The following is a 20,828-nucleotide window of genomic DNA, read 5'->3' as shown; positions in this document are numbered from 1 at the left end:
GGATCCGGATAATTTATTTTCTCGAGCACAAAATATTTTACAGCGAACCTGTATATGCCTAGGCTGAAACAATCGCGGTCCAACCACAGGAATCTTCCGGCGGAAATAAACATTGGATATGCGGGTATGAGCCAGGGACAAGAAAGAAAGAAAGAAAGAAAGAAAGAAAGAAGAAGGCAAGAAAGAAAGAAACTGAAGAAGGAAAGAAAGAATTCACGTGTGGCTCATAACGGGGCGTGATATTTCAGCTTCGCTGGTTTACCATCTGTGAGGAGTGCATGGGCGGTGAATTTTATTGCGATATCAATTATATGGACACTCAAAGAGAATTTCTGCCGTCGGCGTTGCCGTCGCCATGAGGTTCCGTGTGACGTCAATGGCGATGAAATCGTCACCGCGCGCCGGACGCTGTATGTGCGAGTGAAAGGGCGCGAGGGACGCGCGCGCTTTCACGGAGAGTGAACGCACGGCGGAGAACAAACGCGCGTTCTGCGCCGTGCTCCCTGAAGGGCTGCAGAATTAGGCGTCTCTTTCCTCCTTTACAATCACCATATATAGAGAGCAAACGCGACTTCTTCCGTCGCGCGAAAGGTCGTGGGGGGACGGGAGGGAGGGAGGGAGAGAGGGAGGGGAGGCGACGTTTAGCTGCGTCACCAAATGCGTATTATTGCGATAGCAATTATATGGACACTCCAAAGCAGATTTCTGCCGTCGCCGTCGTCGTCGCCGTCGTCGTCGCCGTCGTCGTCGTCGTCGCCGTTGCCGTTGCCGTGAGGTTCCGTATGACGTCAGTGGAGATGAAATCGTCGCCGCGCGCCGAACGCTGTATGTGCGAGTGAAAGGGCGCGAGGGACGCGCGCTTTCACGGGGAGTGAACGCACGGCGAAGAAAAAACGCGCGTTCTGCGCCGTGCTCCCTTAAGGGCTGCAGAAGTAGGCATCTCTTTCCTCCTTTACAATCACCATATATGTAGAACAAACGCGCCTTCTTCCGACGCGCGAAAGGCCGTGGCGGGGAGGGGGGGAAGGGGGAGGGAAGGGAGGCGCCATTTAGCTGCGGCATCAAGTGCCTATTTATATTTATCAGAGGCTCCGGCAACAGTCACCAACGCCGTACGCATTTTGTGCGAACGCGGGCAAAACGCCGATGGCGTCGACAACAGTTCTGCGTGTTGCCGGTGCTGCTGCATGTCCAAGGGTATACACCTGATAAAGCTACTATCATTACTCCGTATAGCTCTCTACAAATTTGCTGTCGCAAGTGATGCTACGCCTTTCAGGTGAAACTGCGACAACTTTTTTATATAAAAACGTTGCGACGCGAGAAGGCGGTAAAGACTTCCGACGTTGCTCGACGAGTTTCCTGTTCTGATCTCGTCGAAAACCTCCGAGCCGCCATAGAGGCCCTGGCAACAGTCACCAACGCCGCGCGCGTTCGGTGCGAACGCGGGCAAAACGGCGACGGCGTCAACAGTTCTGCGCGTTGCTGGTGCTGCTGCATGTCTAAGTTTATACAGCTGATAAAACTACTATCCTTACTGCGTAGCTCTCTTCTAAGTTGTTATCGCAATTGATGCTTCGCCTTTCGGGTAAAACTGCGACATTTTATTGCGATAGCAATTATATGGACACTCCAAAGCAGATTTCTGCCGTCGGCGTCACCGTCGCCATCGCCGTGAGGTTCCGTATGACGTCAATGGAGATGAAATCGTCGCCTGCGCGCCGAACGCTGTATGTGCGAGTGAAAGGGCCCGAGGGACGCGCGCTTTCACGGGGAGTGAACCCACGGCGGAGAACAAACGCGCGTTCTGCGCCGTGCTCCCTTAAGGGCTGCAGAAGTAGGCGTCTCTTTCCTCCTTTACAATCACCATATATGTAGAGCGAACGCGCCTTCTTCCGACGCGCGAAAGGCCGTGGGAGGGGGAGGGGGGGGGGAGGCAGACGACGTTTAGCTGCGGCACCAAGTGCCTGTTTTTGTAAAAAGTTCACTCCCCGTGAAAGACGCGCCCCTCGCGCCTTTTCACTCGCACATACAGCGTTCGGCGCGCGGCGACCTTTTCCTTTTCCCTCAAGAACCACTTATCATCATCGGCGACGATTTCTTCTCCAAATGACGTCATATGGAACCTCACGGCGACGGCGACGGCGACGCCGACGGCAGAAATCTGCTTTTGAGTGTCCATATAATTGCTATCGCAATAAAACGTTGTGAGGAGAGAAGGTGGTAAAGAATTCCGACGCTGCTCGCCGACTGTCCCGTTCTGATGTCGTCGAAAACCTCCGAGCCGCCCCCAGAGGCTCCGGCAACAGTCACCAACGCCGCACGCGTTTTCTGCGAACGCGGGCATAATGCTGACGGCGTCGACAACAGTTCTGCGTGTTGTCGGTGCTGCTGCATGTCCAAGTTTATACAGCTGATAAAGCTACTATCATTAGTCCGTATAGCTCTCTACAAATTTGCTATCGCAATTGATGCTTCGCCTTTGAGGTGAAACTGCGACAACATTTTTTTCTGTCTCCGTGTTCATTCACTACACAGAGAACAAGTATTTTCGAGCATAAAGCGCCATCTTGTCGCTATTATTGATTTGTTAGGTGTATCAGGTATTAAGACAGACGCTCTAAGCGAACTACTTATCGCTTCCATTTCTGCGTGTTATCGTGCCAACTCCGAATATATCTTATTGTGCGAAATTTGGTGTCGGTGGGTGCAACACGAGCGGTGGTCATGTCAGATGACGTCTTGGTAGCAAAACTGCCGCGTCGTTATTTGGCGGAGCCGTTCTTTTGGTTGGTTGTTGGTATTGTGACGTCATTGTGACTCAGTGGTCGTATAGTCTTTTGTTGGAATTAACTTTTTCTGAACCCACCGGTGTTAATATATAGCTACTTCTGGCCAAAATGTGAAACTGAGCGGGCGCCTTCTAAAACGTCATGTCTTCTTATACGTTTAGGTGAAATAAGGCTTCTGCGTCTCTCTCTGGTTGCGTCGTCGTTGCGTGCCTGTCTAGCGTAGCGTTTGTACGCCTCTGCGCATTGTTTGCCGTCTTTGGTCTGTGATGCTAGTGGTTGTTCCTAAAGCGAGACTTACCTAATTACATCGACAGCAATTATACACGGATGCTTATGAGGTGCGTTCGTACCGTCGGCGTGGTCGTGTTGCCCCGCTTTAGACGGCGCATGCGCCTCGCGGAGGTTTAAAGGGTCTTCAGAATCGCGCAGTGCGTTTGGCTGCAAAAACGACGAATCGGAGCGGTCGCGCCGCCAAAGGTGTACGCTCAGTCGGCTCTGTGGAGGAGCCAGGCGAGCGTTGTGCCTTATTCCGCTGCTGACACGAACGTTTCGCGTACGCGTACTGTAAGCACACTAGCTTTCCTGCTGAGCTGTTGCGTGTTTTTTCACTGGATTGAGCAGAAGGTACACTAAACGGCGAGCTAACTTTGTTTAGGATTTCATTGGACGCTGAAATAACGCCGACGGCTTCCCGTCGGTTCTCATATCGTGCACCATCTAAGGCGTCGTCTACAGTAGAACACTCTGTAAATAGGGTGCCTACAGCAGCCTCGGTCAACGATGACGAAAAACTTATCAATCTGCTTAAGATGCTTGTCAACGTCGTTAGATCTCTGATTGCCGGTCTTCAGACACCAGCAGCATTAGCCGCAGAGCAACTTCTGGAGGCTCTTGTTCCTGTGGTCGACGGCCTTCACTAGAAATAACATGAATGCTCGTGGAAAGCCCCATCCCTCTGTGCTGCAATGGAATGTCAGGTCCTTACGACCGCGGCATGCCGATCTAGTCCTTCGGCTCCTCGCAATGAACACCCCACCAGATGTTATAGCGCTTCAAGAAACCAATGTAAGAAAAGAAGAATTTAGACTTCCGGGTTACGTAGGCATCCACAGTAACGCTCGATGCACAGCGCCGGCATGCGGGTCCTTCCAGTGCACGGATGCCACGCATCCGCGAAATACTTCAAAAGCATCGTTATACGTCCGAGCTGACCTACATTTCGCAGTTATTGACACAAACGATATCTGCGATGCCGAATTTAAATGTACAGCTGTTACTGTGAGTCTCAGAGATACCCCGACGACTGTGGCAAGCATATATTATCGACCGACACGATCTTCAGACATCACCTTATTGGAATTCTTGGTCTCTCGGTGTGGCCCATCATTTGTGCTGTGCGGAGACTTCAATGCTCACCATCCTCGCTGGTGTTCTCGTCCACAAGACCAGCGTGCGATAGAGATCAACGAGCTTATTGTTCAACATGATCTACAAACACTTAATGACGGCTCACCTACATTTGTGGGTAGAGGGAAGGTACAGTCCACCATCGACCTTGCGATATCAACAAGAGATGTGTATCTGGTCTGGTCATGTGAATCTGACCCATGGGGCTCAGATCACCTACCAATTTGGTTGATTCCAGAACATACTCCTAGCCGCCAGACTGCCGCCTACACAGTGACAAACTGGAGCAAGTTCCGTCAGCTGATTTCAGAGGTCCCATCACACGACAAGTTGTTTAAACTGGTGAGTGAATGTCTTCAACAAGCTACCGAAAGAAGACGGCGGGGAATAGATAAACCGAATCCTGATTTAAAGCTCTTGAGGCTACGCGCCTGTCGACGCCGCGCTTACAGGAGAGCGCAGCGCTCTAAAAGAAGCTCCGATTGGACGGTATATAACCGCCTAGACGCAGCCATACGGTGGCACACAAAACAACTTCGTCGAAAGAGCTGGGCAGCACTGTGTAGTTCGCTGCATACGGCAAATGGTTTTGGAAGTGTTTGGCGAATACTGAAGGCTCTCCGCATTCCTGATATCTGCAAGAATCCAACTGCTGCTTTGTGCATAACGACTGGCCGGACTCCGAAAATTCTTGCGGACGCATTTGCCGACCTTTTCGTTTCTCCTATGTCAAGTGACAACGCAAACAATGATCTTAATCCTCTGACAAGTCAGAACATCACAACGTTCTGCTATGGTCCAGCCTGCCAGATGGATGAAGCAGACTTTACTCTCGAGGAGCATCATCACGCGCATCACGCGCTCAGCCTCTCCAAACGTCGCACTGCCCCTGGTGAAGACGGTGTTACGTACCAGGCGTTACGAAACATCGATGAGGCCTTTCATCAAGATGTCTTGGACGCATATAACGAAGTGTGGCGAACGTCTCTGATCCCCAATGATTGGAAATCATCGGTGGTGATACCAGTCTTAAAGCCCGGCCGCCCTGCAAAACACCTAAAATCTTACCGGCCAATATCGCTAACGTCTAATGTTATGAAGCTGATGGAACGAATGGTACTGTTTCGTCTAGATGGCAGGCTAGAGGAGCTGAATTTCCTTCCTGATGTCATGAGCGGCTTTCTTCGTCACCATTCAGCCCTCGATAGCATAGCAGACCTCGTATCATCTCTAGAGTCTGCTCGAGAAAGCAAGGACTCTGCATACATGCTCTTCCTGGACATACAGCAAGCTTTCGATTCGGTTCCCCATAAGGCGATTATTATCGCCCTTATGAATGCGGAAATTTCGGGTCGACTGCTTTATTTCGTGCATAACTTTCTATCTGAGCGCCACATGAAAGTGCGTGTTGGAGGAGCAACAAGCGATTCTCGCCCTGTTAAGTGTGGTGTACCGCAAGGCAGCGTCTTGTCGCCGCTTCTCTTCAACAGCGTACTTGCTGGACTTCCAAGCCGATTGCCTCAGGAACCTGACTTTCCGATATGCATAGCAATCTATGCTGATGACATTGCACTGTGGATCAGCGGTCCTTCGCGCCACGGTCCACGTCTTCGCGGAATCTTGCAGAGATCTCTGAATGCAACTTCAAAGTACTTGGAGGAAGTTGGTCTGCAGATTTCACCTGCTAAGTCAGCCGCAATTGCGTATCATCCAAGGCAACGAGCTCGTCGAAGCATGAGCCGGCTGTACCTCGGAGAGATACCAGTGCAATGGGTACAAAACCACCGCTACCTGGGCGTAATTATCGATGATCGCCTCTCTTGGCGCTCTGCCATTACCTCTGTGAGGTGCAAATCTCGGTCGCTGCTCAAGTATGTGGCCGCCTTGACTGCTAGGGGCGCTGGCTGCGACCAGACGACATCACTTCCGGTATACCAATCATCTGTCCTCTCTGGCGTGATGTACGCCTTGCCAGTCTTAAACGTGCCGCCAAATGTGATGTCGCAATTGGAACGGGACCATCGTGTTGCCCTCCGAGTCATGCTTGGCTTACCTCGTGAGGCGCAATCTGTTCCACTACTCACAGAAGCGCACCAGTTGCCCCTGAGCTTGCAAGCAGACCAGAGAGCGCTACACCATATCGAGCGTTTGCACCGAGCATCAGACGGCCAAGCACTGATTAATCGGCTGATTCAGCGCCCGTTCTCTCGGATGGGGAAAATGGCGACATTGTTTGTGGACATTACTTGCAGTTCGGGAGACACTACTTCATTCACAACTCCGAAGAAGCACAACAAATGTTCCTTCCCCATTCATCTGTCAATTCCCGAAATACACAAAAAGTCTAGCCAGCCTGTTTCGGCACTATTTCAATTGGCCCAGTCTCATCTATTTGAAAAATTTGGAGGCTATATTAAAGTATTCACGGACGCATCTGTACACAGCGACGCCCAAGGCGCTTCTGCAGCTTTCTTCTGCCCTTCGACTGGCATCCGACGGGTGTTTAAAATACTACACCCAACCTCATCAACAACTGCAGAACTGGCCGCGATTGATGTTGCTCTGAAGTACGTACATGAAGAGTTAAAAACATTGAAGGTCGTCATCTTTACAGACTCCCGTGCTGCCCTCAGCAGACTGAGACAAGATGCCAATACCCCAATTTTATGCAGTATTCAAGAAACTTCTGGCAAAATTACTTCCTGTGGAGTGTCCCTCATTGCCCAGTGGATACCCTCGCACGTGGGCATCTCTGTAATTGTAGAGGCTGAACGCCTCGCTTCAAGTTGTGCCCACCACGAATGTGACTGCCCTGACATTTCCTGCATGCTTGAAAACGCTCGTCTTCTGATACGCCGACACCTCCTAAAGCAGCACCCAGACCGGCGTGTTGCAGACGGATCGTTCCCTCCCCGTGTTCGTGGTCGAGGCTTGCCCCGTGGTGCTAGAGCACTGCTCTATAAGTTAAGGGTTGGGTCTGTGTTGGTGCGCGAACGCCTATACCGACAAGGACGTGTGGACAGCCCGTCGTGTACGTTTTGTGGCTCCTGTGAGACACTTGAACATCTCGTTTTAGAGTGTCCCGCATTCGTTGAGCAGCGCGCATTGCTAATTAAAGAATATGGACTTATTGGACTGCAATGTGCGACCCTTGACCATTGCCTCTTTCCAAGAGGGTGCGCTTCCCGACGTGACCAGGCCCATCGAGCCCTGCTAAGTTTCCTTAAAGACACTGACTTGGCCTCCCGTTTATAGACATTATTTGTATTTTGTTTCGTTCTGTCTGTGTCTCCGTCATTTCTTCATCTCCTCTTTTCTTTCCTCGTGTTTTAAATTCCTCTATTCCCTCCCCCTGAAAGAGTAGGCAGGCGTTGTGCCCCTCTCGGTGGCAGTTGTCAGCTTGCTCCCTCCCTATTTACTTCGTGTGCTTGTCTCATATGTACTCAAACCAAATAATAATAATATCGTGCACCATCGAGGTTTGACGCTTATACTGTCACTAGGGGGCGCTCTTTATCAGGCAGTGCCCAAATAGGTTTAGCAGCGCCTTAAGGCGGCATTGTGAGATTCGCGGTAGCTGCCAGGGCTCTAAGTATAGTTACCTCACGTGCCAACCTGTCGCACCAGCGTATACGAAAAAAAAAATGAAAAATTATGGGGTTTTACGTGCCAAAACCAGTTCTGATTATGAGGCACGCCGAAGTGGGGGACTCCGGAAATTTAGACCACCTGGGGTTCTTTAACGTGCACCTAAGTCTAAGTACACGGGTGTTTTCGCATTTCGCCCCCATCGAAATGCGGCCGCCGTGGCCGGGATTCGATCCCGCGACCTCGAGCTCAGCAGCCCAACACCATAGCCACTGAGCAACCACGGCGGGTTACCAGCGTGTATGGTTGAGGTACGTACGCGAGACGTAACATGCACGTGATCTCACGACGTTGACGTTTGGATCAATTATAGAGGTTGAAAGAGACGTTCGCGGTTTGCTGGGTTAGAACCATCGGTTGGAACACCGTCTGAGGAGTTGGTGCGCAACGATAAACCTTGCCATCGCTATCGATGCTTTGTACTTCAGACGAAGCTACCAAACTTTCCCTTTTCTTTTGCTCGTAAGCAAAGGAAATGATATTCTAACGAATGTTTTAAGTGATTTCGGTTCGACGAAGTTCTCGATTTAACGAAACAATGAACCCGTCCCACCGACTTTATGTTATCCGAGGTCTGAGTGAAGGAAATGATATGCTCACAAATGTTCTTAAGTGTTTTCGGTTCAACGACGTTCTCGATTTAACGAAACAAGTCCCACCGACCTTATGTTATTCGAGGTCTAACTGTATTCTCTTTTTTCGATTCCGCTCAGATTTGTACTGAACCTGGCCACGGGCCCGAGCACCGAGGACGACCTGGCGCTGCACCTGAACCCTCGCTTCGGCGAGTGCGCTCTGGTGCGCAACTGTCGACGCGGCGGCAAGTGGGGCGAGGAGGAGCGAGAGGGCGAGTTCCCGCTCGTGCCGGGACGCGCCTTCGAGCTCCGCGTCGACGCGCTCGAGGAAGCGTTCCGCGTCTACGTCGACGGCAACCAGCTGTGCGACTTCGGACACCGCATGCCGCTCAAGAAGATCAAGTACCTCATCGCCGAAGGCGACCTGGTCGTCGACGACGTGCGCGTCGAGTTTGACGACGTGAGTGAGGGTTTTTAAAATTTTTTTTCCGGAGGTCCATAAGTCGAACCCGGATATGTCGAACATACATATAACGAATTATTGTATATAACGAACACGAGTGAAATTCACTCGAAAATTTTTCTATACAATTTTTATTTGATATATCGAAATACCTATATATTGGACTTTTTTGTGATACCCTTCATATTCGATATATCCGACTTCGACTATATAGTCCATGCAGGCTTATAAGTAGGCTGAACTCAGCGAGTTGGCAGGTGTTCATCATTAACTTTCGCGCGCTGATAAGGTTCATTTGAGAGTCAGCGGTCGTGCCGAGTGATTATACCTTTTAGTCCTTGTGTAATTTTAGCGCTGAAAATTTATTGGTCTGTACAGGCGCTCGAGAGTTTCATATTCACGCTTCGTAAGTCCCCAATAATGGCCAACCAATTCCCTCGCAAAGAAAAGAAAGAAAAATATGAATAAATTGCTGCTTTTTGACAACGCAGTGACCCGAGTTCTGGTGATTATGACGATGTTGATTATCTGTAGAGTGTCATTATGTATTAATTAAACAGGCTTTCAAAGTTCTATTAATAAAACCAAAAAGAAAAGGATGTAGTTGAGCAATCGATCGTGCGTGCTATAATCACTTGTGTACTTTAATTAGAAGGAATAAACACAACTTTCAGAAGGAAGTATATAGAAAAAGATTTTAGCGATTCAGTAAGTGCGAATCATAAAGAACATTTTCTATAGCAATATATAAGTACATTCTTGCGGAAGGGCCCCGGCACGAAGCCTCCGAAAGATAGCAGCACAGGAACATTCAAGGTCAAAGTCCCGAGATAAGTTTAAGGTTAGCGCTAATTTTTAGTCAATACTTCACGAATGACTCGCATGACTTTGCACACTCTTCAGTAGTAACACTTAAGATTTTACACTCAACAGGACGGCTGAAAATTTCACAGGTGCGTGGCCTGCAATGTTAGAGCACTGCACGGGCCGATTATTTCAACCCGATCCCGGCCCGGGCCCGTTTTTACGTTGGGCTGCCCGCCCAAGCCCGACCAAAAGTTTTATGGCGATACCCGGGCCTGGCCCGTCACCCCTTTACCTTAGGCCCGAGCCCGGCCCGAACGCGGCCCGAGCCCGGCCCGAGCCCGGCCTGAGCCTGGCTCGAAACAGGCCCGAACCGAGGCCCGAGACCGAAAAAAAAAAATCTTTCTGGTGCGACTTTCTGGTGCGAGCCCGAGCCGGGCTCACACCAGAAAGTCCGAGCCCGGCCCGGGGCCGCGTCAAAAAACCCGAGCCCGGCCCGGGAACGGATCACAAAGCACATGCCGTGCCTGAGCTTGGCCCGAGCCCGTGAAAAAATTGTCCTACCCGGCCCGGTCCGGCCCACGGGCCGGGCCGGGCCCGGGCTTTCGGGTAAGCCCGAGCCTGTGCAGTGCTCTAGCCCTGCATATATGGTCACGTGGTGTCAGACGAGCTAAGACGACAGAAGTTCATGCCGATCCTTTTTATCGGCAACCTGCGTTCTCTCGCTTCGCTGCCATTGAGAGTTGCAGGTGCGAAATGAAATGAAAGTAATACCACTCGTGTTCTCCTCCTACGCAGGTCGAGAAGCTGCGAGAAATGGCGGACAACTGGTCGTTGTACCTGCCCCCGGAACCGCCCAAGCAAGTCTTGGAAGTGGTGAGCAAGCTGAACGTTGTTTTCCTCAGACAAGGATGCCTCCGGCGTCTGCTTCATTCCGCAGTGGCATAATCACCATCTTGCTTATATGATATATACGAGACGGCTTTTGTTAACATTTGCTTTGTAAATACAGGGTGTTTCACTTAATTTGAGCCAAACTTAAAAAATATGCAAATGTTACAAAATGTTACGTAGCTAGTCAGAACCAAGGTAATGTTGTTTGCCGTCGTTTGGAGATACTCAGATTATTTTTTTTTGCATTTGGCCTAATTATATTATTAGTCTTAATTAATCAACTTCTAAATTATTATAATTAGATGAAAAGTGCCAATGAAAAAATTGTAGAGCAACATGAGAAACTACCGATACAGCTTTCTGTTGGTCAATACGTTCTGCATACGAGTGTTTTTCCGAGCGTGAAAGAAGCCCGCTAATACACGCAAAGTGCCTCGAGCGGCCAGCCGCGCGGCAATTTTCATGGTAACTCAGTGAAAGGCCAGATGCAACGAAATTTCGCTTGGGCTTAATTGGTTACAAATAAGTAGCAAGTATACATATACTGTTGATGTCACCATAGCAAATCTGTGGGGCTGGTAATATTTTCTCATTCGCACTTTTTAAAATAGCACGTAAGCAGAGGACACACGTGGTTAGCGGATGTGACGCAAATCCCAGCAAGTTGCTTTGGAGATCATGTGCCGCGTGATCTCTGAGGCTACGCTGAGGGCCCACGCTGGTTCTCAACGGTCGTGAGTCATTTCCGGCAAGCAGTAATGCAAGCGATTTTAGGGGCCGAGCCTTATCCCTCGTTGTCCGTAGATGTGGTTTGCATGGAGACCGCTAGGGGCGCTGCTGTGGACAAGGGCTATATAAGCGCTGTATATACTGTACACATGTACACACACACACACATATATATATATATATAGTGTAAGTACGCCAAGCTCCGGTTCCGGAAGCCGGCTTCCAGAGAACGCTTCCGGCGTTTTGCCCGAATGATCCCCCGGTGCTTCACCCACTCATCATTATAAACTTCGTGGATATGCGGTGTTTTTTTTTTAGTTTTGGTATCAGAAACGTCGATTTTCGCGGGCATTTTTCTTACGCGCCAACTCCTGTTTCAAACTTGGTATTTTGCACTGAGGTTAATTTCTGTATCTACACTATCTCAAACTAGACTTTTTACGTGGGCCGAGATTTGGTTACAGTTGGCTTTAAACGGATGAAATTGTCGCTGGAGTCATGTTTTTATTTTCCTTGACCTCAACCCGCTTCGATGGTTCTTTTTTTTTATTTTTGCAGGGTGACGTGGTGCCGGAGCTGATGTCAGAGGCCCAGACTTACTACGAGCCGAAAATGCAACTGGACACACCGGTAAGCTAGCCAACACTAATAGCATGAATGACAGTTACATTTTTGCGTGATGCTGAATTAACATGTATACTAAAATAAAGAATCAGAAACGACCCTTATCCTTGACTTAGGTGCCTGCTAGTGGCACTCGCACCTGGGCGTTGGTGTACCCTGGTGTAGGGCGGGAAACCGAACTCCGAGGAGCGAGCGAACGGAACTGGCGGGAAACCACCACGCACAGAGGAGCGGGCGAGGGAGTGAAGGAGGGCGAGGAGGGCGCGATGTGTAGCCCCCTAGTGGATGGCGCACGAAGCGCACCTTACGCGTCCCTCCGCCGCTGACGTGAGAGCATGTAATGAGTGCCGGCGCGCGTCTGGAGCACGCGAGCGAGCGACGGAGCAGGTGAACGCCGGGAGAGGAGGGAGTGACGTCACCCCTCCGCTGTGTTAGACAGGCGTTCACTCTGCGAAAGGTGGTATGTAGCTCAAATTAGCTCGTTTTTATTTTAATTAGTAATCAGCTGGTACCCCTGGTTTAAGTGTGACGCCACTGATGACGTCACCTCTGGTCTTGGAGTTTCACGGCAACCTATATTGGTGTGGTGGGTATCTAAAGTGTACGATTGTGTGCTTTGGTGTACGGCATTTAGACATTCCTCAATTGTTTCTAATTATTCCTGACACTAATTAGCACTAAACGTGTGCTCTGATGTCATATCTATCATCAACCATAAGTAGAACCATCGATATTTACCTGTTTTTATTTTATGTGATTTATTTTTAATTTCGTCCCACCTCTGTGACAAACCGGAAGTTGTTACCTAACCGAAAGTTGCTGCGCAAGAAACAAGAGTGTCACTCGGTGCTCGTACCACCAATGATTCAATTTGCGAACAATTCTTGCCCTAAATCTAATTTCACCACTGCAGGTGATAATTTTCAATTCCTGTTATCCATTGCTTCCTACACTGCTGCTATCAACATTCTTTTGTTTTCAGTTATTCCCTCCGGGCTGAATGCCAACATGGAGAAGGGACATTTGGTTCAATATCTTAGTATGCAATATTAGATAGAACAATTCCGTAACAATTCTGTATACAGTAATAATTTTCTCAATATACAATGTTAGCCTGAGTGGCATGAAACGACTGATTGTTGGTGATCGTAACTCTGGACACGGAAAAATGGTTTCATTCTAGCGATTTTTTTTTGAGTGAAAGATTCACTGGATGATTTGGTTAGGCATTGCATAACCCGAGCCTTTTCTACATGGCCAATCTAGTCGAGACATGAAATGCGGAGTGAGAAGACTGATGCAGATATGATAATGACGAGGTAGTCGATTTTGTTAAATAGGCACGAGCAAAATACTTGCGTATTCCTCCGAATTATTATTTGAAGTAAACCTTTATTTTTCATCGTCAGGCAATCAATAAATTGGGGAGTTTATTTAATTACGTTGTTACGTGTTCACGTGTCAACTCATTTTTGGATAATGTCGGTGGCCTGGCGTTCCCGGACATTGTTCAGTTGTTCAGCGTATTCGTAACCCTACTTAATTTCTTCCTGGATACTGAAGTTCTTTCTCTGTGACCTTGATTTTCTCTAGCACACATTAAGTATAGGTCTAGCAGTTTGTGCGAGGAGTTAATTATGTTCTGCACAGTGGCGTAGCCACAAGATGGAATACCGGGCACGTGCCCCCCCCCCCCCCCCCCCCCCCCCCCCCCCCCCCCCCCCGAAAAAAAAAGAAAATGCTGGCTTCACCACTGGTTCTACGGATTTGTTTTTCCGCCCACGTGAGAGCCCTAGTGGTTCCGACAGTATTAGTAACCCAAATGAAATGAATGCGCCAAATTGATTTTGCCAATAGGCCGTTACTCTTTGCCATCTTTTCCACTGACGCCATTAGCAGTCGATATCTTCAGCGGATTGCGGATATTTTAAGAGATTTCGGTATTGCTCTGCTTCAAATTTTCGCAGTGAATTGTTTACGAGCTCAGCAAAGGCATTTAGCGGATTCTGGGATGTTTCGAACGTGGCTTTAGCTGTGCGCTTACAGTGAAAAGAAAACAACACCGCGACTTTTTTTTTTTGTTTTGTTTTTTGACATAAGCGATAGCCACACTGTAACAATTTACACATCTCGGAGACGATTTCCTGGTATTCGAGACGCCACTGTCATTCATTTAAAAGTTGCATTTGAAGTGAATGAATTTCACGTCGATAGTTTTTCCAAACTGATTCATAGCAGAAAATACGAGATAGTCGTCATATTCCCGTGTATGTTTAACGTCGACCTAGCGGTATCATTGCTAGAGCGTAGCAGCAACAACGTGGCTTTTTTTTTTCGACTCCTTGAAACATACAAAACAGGTAAAAAAAAAAAAAAAAAAGAAACACGCTCTGACTTTGCCGCTTCGACTCGCGGCATCTTTTTGTTCTTTGAGGTCGAAATTAAACTTGAAAAAAAAAAAATTGAGAAGAACAGCCTGTATGGTTGCATCGTGAAACGTGCAGCTGGTAAAGCGCCTAGATTAGGCTGACTACTGCTGATTGCCCTTGTCTTTTTTTCTTTTTTCTTTTTGCCCCGCTATCATTAGAAAAGAATGCAAGATGGCTGGGCGGGAAGTCTATCAGGATGTCTGTTTTTGAGCAAGAAGTTCTTCAAATGTTTCTAGATATGCAGGCGATACATCGTAGGTGGAGGAAATCACGCGATCTTGGCGGGCGCAGAGAGTTCTTTTTTTTTTTGTTTTTGTTTTTCTTGATTGAGCAGTTTGTTCATGTGAGGTTGTGGAACCGACCGTTTACTATACGTCGATGCGTCTACGCTTCAAGTGATTGTCGAAAGTGTTTATTGGCTGATTATCCGAATTATCTATCCTGTTCGCAGGCGAAGCCAGTGTGCCAGCGACTGCCCGAAGTGATGGCTCCGGGCCGCGTGGTCATCATCTCCGGCGTGGTGGAACCGAAACCTTACAGGTATGCGTAGTGCCCAATACGCGCTGTTGATTTCGTATATATAACATCTGTTATTGTGTTTCTTCACCCATACACATACATACAAAAAAAAATATCACACGCTGACAGAAAGCAAATCAATACCCGTATAGGTGACCACAGCAGCCATTTTGAAATATTTCTGTTGATACATTTTTCGCACGTGAATTAAGCACATCGCTGGCATATGATATACGCGTAGTTAAAACGTGTAAGGCATATGTTGACATGTACAGCCTCCCGCATTTTTAGCTATACCGCGCGAGAACACTATAATGTGGTCGTACCTCGTCCTGAAGGGAACATCGCATTAGACAACTCTTGCACAGGAGAGTGCTTAGTGCACTTGAGAGTACCTCTGCCGGTCTCGCTGATTATCGCCGCTTAAAGGCGCTAAAATGAAGCGCGATGGAAGCTCGCACGATATAGCTAAGATGCGGGAGGCTGTACTTTAATATGAGAATATATATATATATATATATATATATATATATATATATATATATATTTACGTATTCATTCATAATACCTTACAGGCCCAGTGAAGGGCATTAGTAAGGGGGGTAACAGTTTCGACAGAACAAAAAAATGTTAGCATCAAAAAAGGTTACCGATAGTACAGTGGAACATCATTATACTGTATTATGAAAGAGCGTATTCAGATTATCACGAAAAGTTTCGCGGTTGACATAGATGCGATGTGGTCCCGAAGATTGTTCCAATGTGCAATAGCGCTAGGCAGTCCTGAGCAGTATATCACCGCGACCATAATTTCGGGGGGAGGGGGGTGTCAGGGCCCCATAACCCTACCCTTGGTTGCGGGCCTGCTCAGAAGCTAGAGGAAGGTTATGCGTGAAAGGGAATATTTGTCATCCGCTCGACCGTAGCACCAAGCTGCAGCTTCCTCCACCTAGCGGGTATTGGCGGAACTGATTTGTCATATTTAGTGTTTTGGATTAGTGTGCGCTGACAGATCGCTGTGCGATCTGCTTATAGCCTCCTGCTTAGCTCAGTTGACAGAGCGACCAAACCCGAAGAAGTCGTTGCTCCCGGGTTCGATATCCGGACCGGGATGAATTTTTTTTTTTCAGCTGCGGAGCTTTCTTTTCTGATTATGTTGTAGCTTTCTGGCTGCTCTATCAGGTGCATGAAAGTTTTTCACTTTCAAGTAACGCTTTTGTGTCGTGCTTTGGGTGCGCTTTAAGAACCACTGGTGCATGGTCAGAGTGGCGAGAGCACTCTCGAGCACTCGAAAGCGACCAATCGAATGTGCGATTAATTAATTTCGCGCTATTATACTATCTCCCTCAACTTGCTTCTTGACATTAAATGATTCTTGACATTAAACCTCATTCTTCAATCCATGGCTGAATGACTCTACAGTTATCACGCTGCTTCTGTTGTCCTTGAACGATGCGTGCATCGTAATAAGATGGGAAAGGGGGCGGCCACATTGTCAGACACTCCTGTCGCGTTCACCAGTCTCCTTAGTACAACACATTTCGCCGGCCGGAACTAACAATTTTTTAACAAGATGCATAAAGCAATGCACCCTTCACGACACCTTCCTACGCTTACAAATGTGCCTCGAACCTCGAGTGTAAATGCAACCCGCAGGTTCCACGTGAACCTGCAGACCGACGTGGGCGACACCGCGGACATGGGGCTGCACCTGAACCCCCGCTTCGACACGTCACCGCGGAGCGTGGTGCTCAACTCCCGAGACCGGGACCAGTGGCAGCAGGAGGTGCAGGTCGCCGGCGACAAGTTCCCCTTCTCCGAGGGGTCGCCCTTCGAGATTCAGGTACTACGCGTTTCGTGTCACCTGACTGTTTGTTCCGTTATGTGCCTGACTTCGTGTGCCTTCCTGCGACCTTATTCCGTGTTTTTTCCTGTGCCCCGACTTCGGTGCAACTTCGCTACTTAACTTTAAGTGTGTTAGACTTATTTGTACGAGTTGATTGTAAGTTTGAGCGTGTTTTAGGTACACTTTCTTTCGCCACACCCACGTTCGCTATAGCTTCGACAATCAGCACTCTACGCTGTTAAAGACAAGTCTCCGAAAGTGAGCGATGGTATCTATGACAACTGTTGATCAAGTGCTCTTCACCGACTTGTCAATTTGGAACACCTAATTAAGATTATGCATGCAAGCGCAGTAGAAGTAGACAGACGATAGATTCACGTGCGTTTTTATCCTAAAAAATATTCAACGCATTTTTTGCGCTTACCGTGGCTTTCCTTTCAATCAAGTTTCGCAGCAAGGTCGGACTTTATGGTCCTCGTTGCTGAATATAACACTTATAACACGTGCCTGGTTTGTCGAGATAAAAATTACGACGTTTCCTTCTTCTAAGCCTCTCGCCATAAATTGCGATCAAGACATGGCGGATATGATGTCATCTAGTCACTGCTTTCGTCTGCAGTACGGTGAAATGCTGCGTTTGAAATTTCATTACTCGCTATAGGAAGTGCGATGTGGATACCACCAGGGGCGCAAACGAAAGCAATTTCGATTTTTTTTTCTTGACAGATCAAGCGATTCAGAGCACCAAGACCATAATTTCCTCAGTCACAGTGTGTACGTTGTGTACGCGACTTGTTTCTGCCAGTTCTGCCCAATCGTGGTGGCAACAACCGCAACGAGAACAACAAACACAACAACAACGACTACAACAGCAACAACGACAACAGCAGCAACAGAAACAACAAAAACAACAACACCACCAACAACAACGACAACAACCGCAACGACAAAAACTATAATTAAGACTTAGCGATTGACTCCAACCAAATAAGGGAATTTATTAGCGCGACGTTTCGGAGCCAATCCGGCTCTTTCTTCAGGGGGTATTCTTCGGGGGTGGCGGTGTGCCGCTTTTAAAAGGTCCGTCGTAACAAAGGAGAGGAAGGGGGAGAGAGCGTAAGGTGGGGAGACACTTGACAGGGCTCCTGTTCTGGACAGACGAAAGAGGGGGTAGGTGGGGGCAGGGGGGGGGGGGGGGTGCTGCGGGGTTGCTGGTCGGCTGGGTTGACCGATGCTGGGGGCGCTTTACTCGCGGGAATGCCGTTGACGAGGGGCGGGGGGGGGGGGGGAGGGGAGAGGGACGAGACGTTTTGGTGTTGGTGACCTAGAGCGGGGGGTCCTTTCTTCCCTTCGTATGCTCTCCCCACTTTACGCTGTCTCCCCCTTCCTCTCCTTTCTTACGATGGACCTTTTAAAATCGGCACACCGCCACCTCCGAAGAATACCCCCTGAAGAAGCAGCCGAATTCGCTCCGAAACGTCGGGCTAATAAATTCTCTTATTTGGTTAGAGGCAATCTTTAAGTCTGAATCAAATTTTCCAACCAGACAGGTAATTCTGTCGAAATGTTTAGCTTCAAAAACTATAATGCAGACATTAAGCTTCAGTTAACTGTAACCTTCTCTGTAATCAACGTTGCTCTATCTCATTTCATTGCGCTGAGCAGTGCTACACATGGCCATCTTGCCTGAAGGCGCTACGAAGGCTTGAAAGGATTTTCCACGTGTCGTGTTCCATCACCAATTGTGAAAGAATAGTACATTCCTTCTCGTAACGCTTGGCGCCAATAATTAACTTGCAGATATGCCCCGAACCAGTGCTCTATAATTACTTTTTAAAAAAAGACGAAACACAATTCACTGTACAATAAATTGATATTTAATTTTGATTACTCCTTAATTACGACGAGCTCTTCCTTGCAGCTTTTAGCTCAGGAGTCCAGCCAGGATATTTTACGGGAAGTAAAGACAATTCAATTCAATTCCCTTCAGTAGAGAATGCACAGTACACTATACTACAACCTCGGCTTTCGTAAACCAAAGTCTGCAGCACCTTAGAATAAAACTGAGCAATGTCGACACATCTATCAGCAGTCCGTCACAATCTGCGACTGAAGGGAATAAAAGTTTATGTTTCTGCGATATTTGGCAAAAATCAAAGCCGTCGTGAGGCACCTCTTTGATGTTTTATAAGGTAAAAGTGACACCGGATATCATTTCTCTCGTCCCGATGTGCTTCCGTCTAATACACATCTCGTCCGCTTGTTGCGCTCGCAGATTCACTGCAAAGAAGACAAGTTCCGGGTGCTGGTCAACAGCTGCTTCCTGGCCGACTTCCCGCACCGTCTCGACTGCTCGCGCATCGATTACGTCTGCATCGACGGCTCAGTCATCATCGACCGCGTCGTCTTCGCCTGAAAGTAGAGAGAGCACAGCTTATTATGCTCGACGGATGTGCACGAATATTCGTAATGACAACATGTTAGCCAATGTAGCACAAACACAGCGTTTGTAAAGCCCTTGGGTATCATGGGACGCTTGTGCAGGAAGTAATTGAACCATGTCTTATCGGACAGCAGACGAATTGCCTGGCTTCGATGGCTGGCATCGAAGGTACTTACAGGGTTGGATACGATGTCTTTTGACAAAGTTCACCGGGCCTTACAAAAGTTTTAGCAGTTCTCGTTAAAAGCGAACACGTCACCGAGAACATCAGTACAGTTGTGATAATGGAGCGTATAGCGAAGTGTCTTTGTTAAACTTTGCTTTCCAATGGCGTGGGGTAACAAGGACTGCAGCTGTAATTACTCGGCAGCGTATTTAAGCATTTAACCATAGGGGTCGCTACATGAGCCCTGCTACATGCCCCAGAATTGAGCTTAGTTGGCCCGTAAACTTTTGTCGACGTCTGTATGCGCGTTGCTGAGTTCTTGGATATATTTTTAGCAGCAATGGCGAACCGAAGGAATGTCGTGCATGAATAGCACTTGACACCCGGTGATAAGTTTGCAATTATAGGCGTTTAAATTGTCGCCAAATGTACTACGGTGGTTTAGCGTTGCGAGCACAGACGTTCGCATTTATTTTTTCGCGGGAACTGCTGAAACTATACGGTAACGTCGTGTTGGTGACGAATATTCGCGCAATCCGGGCGGTAACTAAAGAGGTCCGAGCTGCTAGCTTTAGCTTGAATGTGGTTACGCTCTTGCACTTCCAAGTAAAATAAAATACATGAAGAACTGCATAATGCACTACACTGTCGTGGATTCCATAACCTTGTAATGCATCACAGCATTCTGTACGGTTGTTTGTTTCACTGTCAGCAATGCTCGATACTGTCATGGCGGAGATGTTAAACATTGTGGACGTTTTTGAACCTTATTCTAGATATGCACGCACACCAAAGTTTATGTGGCCCATAATTAAGCAGCTCTTTTATAGGTTCCTGCAGCTTAATAGCATACTTTGCACACGGCTCGCTGTAAGCGTTGTTGCTGTGACATAGCTCGCCAGCTGTTTAGCGTGAGATAAACAGTGATGCAAATCGCGTTCTACAAATGTTTTGCTAATGCGGCATTTTTGTAGCGTGCGCTTGTGTACTTACAGCACGATGTAGGATAACCATAGCCTACTTCATGTGAGCCATTATTTTCGATTCACAACGAGGGAACGTTTCTGGTGCAGCCCTCAGATCGAATCTCATTAATAGTGACCGCGTTGCTCTGCGCTATATTGTACGCAAAAGCAACACGAAAGTGCCTTGTGCATATGAGATTAACATAACCCCAAGTCGGCTTATGTATATGTAAAAAATGCAATAAAGTTATTTTTGCTCGTTTCACACGAGAGTCTGTTATTTTCTCCTTCCTGACATTGCGACGTATACGGTATTCCTGCTTCAGAACTGGCTAAGCCTAAAAGGACCCTCGAGGGAATTACTAAATAGGGTTTTATTGATATTTTTTTATTCACACATACTGCTGTCTCGCATACGAGAAATATAGCAGGAGAGGGCACAAGAATAAGAACAGGCGAAATCATAGTCGTTATAGGTGTCAGTTTTTATACACAAGAATCTGTTATAGGAACATATTAAGACA

At 47.9% G+C, this 20,828-nt stretch overlaps 1 protein-coding gene across 2 annotated transcripts in view; it reads left to right on the top strand.

Annotated features, from left to right (window-relative positions):
• LOC119458122 (galectin-4) overlaps positions 1–20,559 on the top strand; it is a 79,283-nt gene extending 58,724 nt beyond the window's left edge. For both annotated transcript variants that reach the window (XM_037719944.2, XM_037719945.2), the window contains 6 exons: positions 8,561–8,882; positions 10,488–10,565; positions 11,871–11,942; positions 14,817–14,905; positions 16,541–16,727; positions 19,006–20,559. In XM_037719944.2, coding sequence (XP_037575872.1) covers positions 8,561–8,882; positions 10,488–10,565; positions 11,871–11,942; positions 14,817–14,905; positions 16,541–16,727; positions 19,006–19,146 — 889 coding nt within the window. In that variant the 3' untranslated portion in view covers positions 19,147–20,559. The remainder of the gene's footprint in view (positions 1–8,560; positions 8,883–10,487; positions 10,566–11,870; positions 11,943–14,816; positions 14,906–16,540; positions 16,728–19,005) is intronic.
• Positions 20,560–20,828: the final 269 nt, after the last annotated feature.

Source organism: Dermacentor silvarum, chromosome 7 (assembly GCF_013339745.2).
Source record: "Dermacentor silvarum isolate Dsil-2018 chromosome 7, BIME_Dsil_1.4, whole genome shotgun sequence".
In the NCBI taxonomy this organism is placed as follows: Eukaryota; Metazoa; Arthropoda; class Arachnida; order Ixodida; family Ixodidae; genus Dermacentor; species Dermacentor silvarum.
The sequence above is the reverse complement of the archived record's forward strand: the minus strand, read 5'-3'. Positions and strand labels throughout refer to the sequence as shown.